Below are 8,258 nucleotides of genomic sequence, written 5' to 3'. Positions count from 1 at the left end.
AAGTGGTCCTTTCATAGCATTCACTGCAACCTGGCACTCAAAAATTTAGCACGTGTACAGTAGGGCCCCGCTTTACAGCGCTTCGCTTTACAGCATTCCGCTAATACAGCGGTTGTGAATTGTAGAAAGGCCCCGCTTTACAGCGCTTGTTCCGCTTTTACGGCAGTTTTTTGCTGCCGGGCGCCATTTTGGTCAATGTAAGTCAATGGGATCCGCTTTACAGCGGGGGTCCAGAACGTAACCCACTGTATGAGTAGGGCCCTACTGTATGCAGCTTTATCCCATCACTGTCTCCATACAAGGAAACACTTTACTTTCTAAGTTTGCAAGGTGTCAGGATACAGTTAAAGAATATAAGAACAGGATCATTAAAAAAAAGAAGTGCGACCATATTTTTGGAACTCTTTATGAAGTTAGTGAGCTTCTTGGGGGAGTATAGGTGAGGCTCAGAGCCCTGTGATGCTACGTCAAATTCAGTAACCAGAAAATTATAATTGTTATTAAAATAATTTATTAAAACTCACTTGTGTACATCAATGTGCTTAATTTACACACTTTATTGTGTTCCACAAGTGTGTGTGTGTGTGAGAGAGGGAGAGGTGGCTTCAGAGAAGGACTGGCAGAACCTTTGGGGGCGCAGGTGATTGGCGTACAACTTTTTTGTGTGTGGCAGGTATTGGTGAATTGAAGGTTGAATTGAATAAAGTCTGTGAAAAGTGCTCAAATGCTGGTGCTGGGTTCATTCACTGCAGGGGTTCTGAGAATGGGGAGCCACACATGCCAAAGACTCTACTTCCAGAATGTTTTAATGGCACATATGAGGATGGCACCAATAGCAACCATCTCATGCTTCTTAATGAAAAAGAACACCAGTTCTTTCGCTATATAAATGACGTGTATGAAGATGAAGCAATACAGGAACAATGTAAACTGGTCCTGAGGTAACAGGAAGTGATGGGCTCCACCAGAAGGCTGTGGAGAGAGGAAAAGAAATGGTATGAATCATGTTTCAAATGCCGCAGGTCACAAAAGGCTGGCAGAAGAAATGTGTTCTCATGCTCCTTTGCAAACGACAGTAGCTTATTCTCACATTACATTTCCATAGTAAAATACTTCACCTGTACTGTTCATGATGCCATGTCAGTCAGCTGCCTAATATGCATAATTTATTCCAGTAACAGAATTGGTTTTCTTTGGGTGCTGAATTTGGATTTATGTTCAAGCTTGTATTATTCTGATTCATAGTTTCAGATCATGTGTTTATTGAGCTGAACCCATCCACTGATTCTCCTTGGCAAATGCACTTCTGTGTTTGTTCTACATCTAGTTCTTCTCTGATAGCAGTATCCTCATTCTGCGGTCACATCCGTGCTATACATTTAAAGCACTCATATACCACTTTAACAGTCATGGAGAATCCTAGGAATGGTAGTTTAAGAGTTCTGGGAACTGTAAGACTGTGAAGTCAGCACTCTTAAATAACAACAGATTCCAGATTTCTTTCTGGGAAGCCATGACTGTTAAAGTGGTATAAGAGTGCTTTAAATGTATGGTGTGGATGTGACCTGAGTCCTTGTTTCTCTGTTGATGAGCACTTCTGTTGTTCCCTGTCTGCACACACAGACCTTAAGGCCCACCCCATGCTGTTGGAATGTAGATATGAAAAGAAGGATGTCTCCAGATGGCTCTTCTATTCCAGGGGAGTCTCCAAACTATTTCCTCCCCATTTTGGACCATTTACCTGTAATTTTCCCAATAAACAACATAGACCCCAAGAACATCGGCTACCTACTGCCTTGTTTTCACCATCTAGTTTTGTCTAGAGACATAGCTTGGATTCTAAGTTAACATACACACCATGCATTTAAAGCACATGACTTCTCCCAAAGAATCCAGGAAACAGTAGTTTACTACGCACAGAGCTATAGTTCCCAGGATTCTTTATTTATTACATTTATACCCCGCCTTTCTTTTCATCATAGAAACCCAAAGCAGCTTACATATGGCTCCCAGGAGGTCTCCCATCCAGGCACTGACCAGACCTGACCCTGTTTAGCTTCAGCAGGGAGGTGGCCTTATGTGCCTTCAGACCATAGCCTTTCTTTAGAGACAGTTATGCACTTTAAATGTGTTTAAATTGTATAGTGTGTATGCAGCCCAAGTTAGTTCACAGAATGAAAGTTTCCTCATACCCCCCTACTCCAATGACTGCAGCTAACTGTGTCCTCTGGAGAGATCTGGGGGCTGTCCTAATCAGTGTATAATAACACCTGCTCTCTGGAAAAAAAATAGCTATTGTCTGTCTTCAGTTGCTGAGAAGTATTACAAATCTTCCTGAGAGCTTTCCAAACCAAGGATGTCTTTCCATCTGTTCAAGTTCAGGACACCTCTCTAACTGATTACATAAGAACTTAAGAAGAGCTTGCTGGATCAGGCCAGTGGCCCATCTAGTCCAGCATCCTGTTCTCACAGTGGCCAACCAGGTGCCTGGGGGAAGCCCACAAGCAGGACCTGAGTGCAAGAACACTCTCCCCTCCTGAGGCTTCCGGCAACTGGTTTTCAGAAGCATGCTGCCTCTGACTAGGGTGGCAGAGCACAGCCATCACGGCTAGTAGCCATTGATAGCCCTGTCCTCCATGAATTTGTCTAATCTTCTTTTAAAGCCATTCAAGCTGGTGGCCGTTACTGCATCCTGTGGGAGAAAATTCCATAGTTTAACTACGCGCTGAGTAAAGAAGTACTTTTGTCTCGAATCTTCCAACATTCAGCTTCTTTGAATGTCCATGAGTTCTAGTATTATGAGAAAGGGAGAAGAACTTTGCTCTATCCACTTTCTCAATGCCATGCATAATTTTATACACTTCTATCATGTCTCCTCTGACCCGCCTTTTCTCTAAACTAAAAAGCCCCAAATGCTGCAACCTTTCCTCATAAGGGAGTCGCTCCATCCCCTTGATCATTCTGGTTGCCCTCTTCTGAACCTTTTCCAACTCTATAATATCCTTTTTGAGATGAGGCGACCAGAACTGTACACAGTATTCCAAATGCGGCCGCACTATAGATTTATACAACGGCATGATGATATCGGCTGTTTTATTTTCAATACCTTTCCTAATTATCCCTAGCATGGAATTTGCCTTTTTCACAGCTGCTGCACACTGGGTCGACATTTTCATCGTGCTGTCCACTACAACCCCGAGGTCTCTCTCCTGGTCGGTCACCCCCAGTTCAGACCCCATGAGCGTATATTTGAAATTAAGATTTTTTGCTCCAATATGCATAATTTTACACTTTATATTGAATTGCATTTGCATTTTTCCGCCCATTCACTCAGTTTGGAGAGGTCTTTTTGGAGCTCTTCGCAATCCCTTTTTGTTTTAACAACCCTGAACAATTTAGTGTCAACAGCAAACTTGGCCACTTCACTGCTTACTCCTAATTCTAGGTCATGATTATTTCAAGGATGGTCCCCTCTACCAGCTGAGCCATTTGATATTAGTCATATTTGGAAAGTTAATTAAATCAGGCTACTGGCTGTTTGCTGACAACAGGAAATGTCTTAGCCTTTGCAGTTTTCTCTGTGGGGTGCTGAAAATTCTTTGTCAGATATATCTCCCCGCTTGCTCTCACCACACTACAGTCTCCAGATTCTCTCAGGAGAAGGAATGACTATTAAACCAATTTAAGCCCATAAGGCAGGGGTGGGTAACCTGTGGCCCTCCAGTTGTTATTGGACTTCAGCTCCCATCAGCCCCAGCCAGCTTGGCCAATGGACTCAGGGATGCTCGAAGTTGTAGTCCAGCAAGATGTGGACAGCTACAAATTCTACAGTACACCTCTGTCACAAAGACTACAACAAAATGGCCCTGATCTTTTATTTGTTTTTCTTCCTGTACTTTTCTCATCTCCATGTACCTTACCTGTGTCAATGATAGGGCCTGCTGGCGCATGGCTTCCATCTTCTCCTCATGCTGCCACTGTTTCTCGTTGTCTTCGTATCGGTACCTGGTCATGGTGAGCTCCATGTCAAGGCGCATCTTCTCCAGCTGAGTTGCCAGGGCATGGGCCTGCTTGTTGTTTGGCTGCTCCATTGGGACCCAGTTGCCCATCTCCCCCTCTGTGTGGGCCAGGGCATGATGCAGATCGTGTATTTCCACCTGTGGCTTCATCAAAATGTATGCCTCTTCATCTGGGATGTCTAGTGGGTCTGTCACATCGTTTGGGGTACAGGGTGGCTCAGTCAGATCATCCGGGGCCGATGTTGGCTCTGTCACATTGTCGGCAGCAGATGGGGCATTTTCTGGGTTGTCTTCCTGGTACAAAAAGGGCATGTAACATGCTGTAAATGTACAGGAGCATTGTGCAAACAGCTAGAGTGGCCACTTGCACCTTGCCAAAAAAATGGGGGAATGCATTAACCCTCCACCAAAAACTTTGCATGTGCTAATTTTTATGTCTAGATTCAGTGTTTCTCATTAGAATCTATATTTATACGTCTTGGTTCATTGTTCATTTGTTCTGTTTTATGATTTTATAATTTTATGATATTTTAATTATTTTCTTGTACTCTGTCATATTGTTGGGAATGGGCTAGTGTTTTAGAAATGCTCTTACAGAAATGCTTGTATAAATAAATATGATAGATACAAATTTAGAAATAATTAGTATAATTTAAATAGAAATACATTACTTCAAACCATAGCGGGGAAGACTGTGACCAGGTGACCTGTGTGCCCATTCAGTATCTATCATATATTTATACAAGCATTTCTGTAAGAGTATTTCTAAAACCCATTCCCTACTGAGACTGAGTGTCCAGGTGCTAACTGTTGATGGGCAACTTCAAGCCTCCTCCTTCTGTTCCTCCTTCTTCTTCTGCTTTATCTTTAAACCAGACTCGGACCAGGCAGCCCTCAAACAGAGGACACCTTCAGATAGAGGACTGTCCTCTGATAGCCCTTCAAATTAGGGATGGGTGAGAATTTTGATTCAGTTTGCATTTTCAAGCTGAATCTATTAAATTTGCACCTTCCTAAACAGTATGAGAACAAAAGCACAGCCGTCCCTCAAAATCCCCACTTACCTGAATTTTGCAATGTAGTTTACCAACCAACCAAAGTTTACAAAATTGCATATATTAGGAGAAAGTGCATAAAAATAAATATATGAGTGAAAATAACATACAAAAATGCATTATATGATGAGAAATGGCTTGCAAAAATATGTACATTAGCAGTAGTGTACAGTAGTCACTAATTCAGACATGCAGGATTCCTTCATTATAGTCACAGCCACATCCTTTCCTTTTTTGCTGCTGGGTTAAGAATGAGATCCTTGGAGACATCCCTAGGATGTCAATCAGCATGAAAGGGGAAACTGTTAGCTACTGAGAAGAGTCTTCTCAGTGGCTGATTCACCTCCTTTCACTCCAATCAGCAGGAAAGGACAAGGAAGCATGTTAAAAGACTTCTCACTGACTAATACACTCCCCTTTCATGCTGATTGGGTCATAGGATGCTGGAGACACAGGGACCCTGCTCCTCTAAAAATAAGGGGTCTAAGACACACACCCCAAGACCCTGGATGACTATACTCCTGTACATTAGTCAAAACCACCTACAGAAATGTGTTTATTAGGAGGAACCTAGACTAAAATGCTGGAGAATTTTAATGATTTTAAAAATTGCAAATTGCTGGAGAAATATAGAGAACTGAATATTGGAAAAATGAGAAAATGAGAGAACCAAAATTGACATCTTTCTATTCCTACTTCAATAGAAGACTGGCCACCATACAGGCATCACCCTGGTTAGTTTTAAATGAAAGCTAGGGTTTTTAGCTTAGCTAGGATAGATGGAGTTACTCTTTACAGTCCTGGCATAGCTCTGTTGAATAGGAAGACTTAAAAAATTAGTGTTGATTATATAAAATAAAGATAATTTAACAAATAAAAAAGATAATATACAAATAATAAAATTAAAATGTAACATTAAAAGTGAAACAGCTTAGAAATGGGATAATTCATAACACAGAGAAAAAATATGCCACCTTTCCACAGCAAGCTGTGCCCAAAGTGGCTCACAACAAATATTCAAAATACAAAGCATATGGGTAGGGGAGAGAAATCAGTTTATAGAACATAATAACAATAAATTCAAATAGGACAAAAAGCAACTATTTAACAAACATAAAATAAATTCAGTATTACAAGAGAAATCATCTAGATTTAATTACATAAAGACAAAGCAAAAAGGAGAAAGAAGCTAACAATAGAGTCTGCACTCCCAGGAGGCTCAGCAGTCTAACTTAGAAACAGTTCAGAAGGGAGGGGTCTTCTCACCAGGCTAAATGACTTACAGCTGGCTGCCTCTTCTCTCCTCCAGAGGAACCCAACAGCAGCAAAACGGTTGCACATTATTATAAAAACTATTATTCCTTTCCCCCTTCTTTTTAAAAAACTTTTAAAAAAACAGGTCAAAGTTGCTGCAAGTGGCTAGGAAGCACTTTCAAAACAGGTCCAGAAATGTTCCTGGGAATGATGCTATTTGATGCTGTTATGTGATGACTTAACACTACTTTTTGGAGCATTGCACAGAACAAGAGATGGGCTATGGGGGCAGCAGTAATTCTCTGTGCAATGCTCCTGGAAACTTGCTCTCTACCCGCATTCTCTACACCATGCAAAATTCTATACACTTCTGTCATGTCCATCACTTTTAATCTTTCCCTCTAAGAGGGTTCTCTATATTTCCTCAGCAATTTACAGTTTTTTACAAAAATCCTCATGAACATGTCTCAGCATTTTAATGTGAATTTTGCCTAATAAACACATTTTTGTATACAGTTCTAATGTACCCTTTTTTGCAATTATTTTCCCCTAATATAATGCATTTTTGTATGTTCTTTTTATTAATATGTACAGTTGTAGGCACATCTTCCCCTAATATATGCATGTATGTGCACTTTGTGTGGTTGGAGAACTGCATCACAACATTTGGAGAAGAGCGAATTTTAAAGGACAGCTGTATTGTGGTTCATGTATTGGTTCAAGAAGGATGAATTATGTAGTTTCTCATTAAAATGCAAACAAAATTAAATTTGCCCCTCATCACTTTCCCTTATCAGAACATCCGCATGCCACTCTTGATCTTTGGCAGGGTTTTTGTCCTCGCCCACTGAAGCCTCTAGAATTTTGCTGATTAATGAAAAAACATATGCCTTTGGTTTTCAGCTGATCTTTAAAAAAAACCAAAAAGTGCAGGATTCAATGTGGTAAAATTTGAATGGAGAAGGTCCATCTGTGGAGGGTGCTTATTGGGTAGTGGCTGTGACGTCACAAGTCCACCAGCGTCCTTCAACACCCTTCCTAGAACCAATCTTGCAATTTTTTAAAAATGTTGCTTTAAAAAAAATAAGATGGATGAAAATATAAATGAATAAACATACATATTGTGCTTTAAATGTTAGAAAAGAAGGCAGCTCTCATGAAGCATTGTGGAAGGGGCCAGACTTTGATTTATTGGTATCTGCATCTGTCATGTGTATCTCACAGCTGTCAAGTAGCCCAGCTCTCACTGCACGGGTGAAGAACTCATTACTTCTCTTTAAATATTACACCTTTATCCTTTGTTGCTTTTGAAGTTAAAGCTTTGAGTTCACAACTTACTTAGCTTGGAAACTGTATCAGGTTGACCTACAGGCTGCATACTGAAAATCAATTTAGGCAGCTGATGCAAAGCTACCTATTTTTTTCTGCCAAAATTGGGAACAGAAGACTATGATCTGAGGGGCACAGGATACTGGGTTCCTCCAGATGTGCTTTTTGTTGCATATTCATAATGATTTGTGCTCATGACGCTATCAGGGCAGCCATATGCAATCCCACTTTCAGTCCAGTTTGTGGCTGTAAACCTTGATTGCTTCCCTTGCAATCAGTGCATTTCCCATTAACTTGCTGCTGAAATCTCATAACTTTTCATATCACAAATGTTCTGATTTATTTTTGTCCCATTTTTGTTGCAATAATGACAGCAATAATGTGGTAGCATCGGGGAAGCATCACAGAACAAACTAAAGCAGGATAGATCCATCACTAATAACAGTGCCGGATTTAGACTTGGTGAGGCCCTAAGCTATATAAAGCTTGGAGGCCCTTTGTTAAAAAATTACACCATATATTCAGTACACATAAAATTTTAAAAGCCCCCCCCCCCAAAAAAATTCTGAAATTTGTTGAGGCCCCTGCAGATTGTGAGGCC

The 8,258-nt window shown here is 40.8% G+C and overlaps 1 protein-coding gene across 1 annotated transcript; it reads right to left on the bottom strand.

Annotated features, from left to right (window-relative positions):
- Window positions 1-494: 494 nt before the first annotated feature.
- Window positions 495-6,376, bottom strand: LOC133384512 (transmembrane protein 247-like). The gene is made up of 3 exons (XM_061626459.1): window positions 6,358-6,376; window positions 3,921-4,313; window positions 495-972 (listed from the first exon to the last, which is right to left on the bottom strand). Exons 2-3 carry the CDS (start codon window positions 4,167-4,169, stop codon window positions 790-792), a joined length of 432 nt encoding a protein of 143 aa, XP_061482443.1. The 5' UTR covers window positions 4,170-4,313; window positions 6,358-6,376; the 3' UTR covers window positions 495-789.
- Window positions 6,377-8,258: the final 1,882 nt, after the last annotated feature.

This window comes from Rhineura floridana, chromosome 4 (genome assembly GCF_030035675.1).
Source record: "Rhineura floridana isolate rRhiFlo1 chromosome 4, rRhiFlo1.hap2, whole genome shotgun sequence".
In the NCBI taxonomy this organism is placed as follows: domain Eukaryota; kingdom Metazoa; phylum Chordata; class Lepidosauria; order Squamata; family Rhineuridae; genus Rhineura; species Rhineura floridana.
This window is presented reverse-complemented; position numbering and strand designations above follow the sequence as displayed.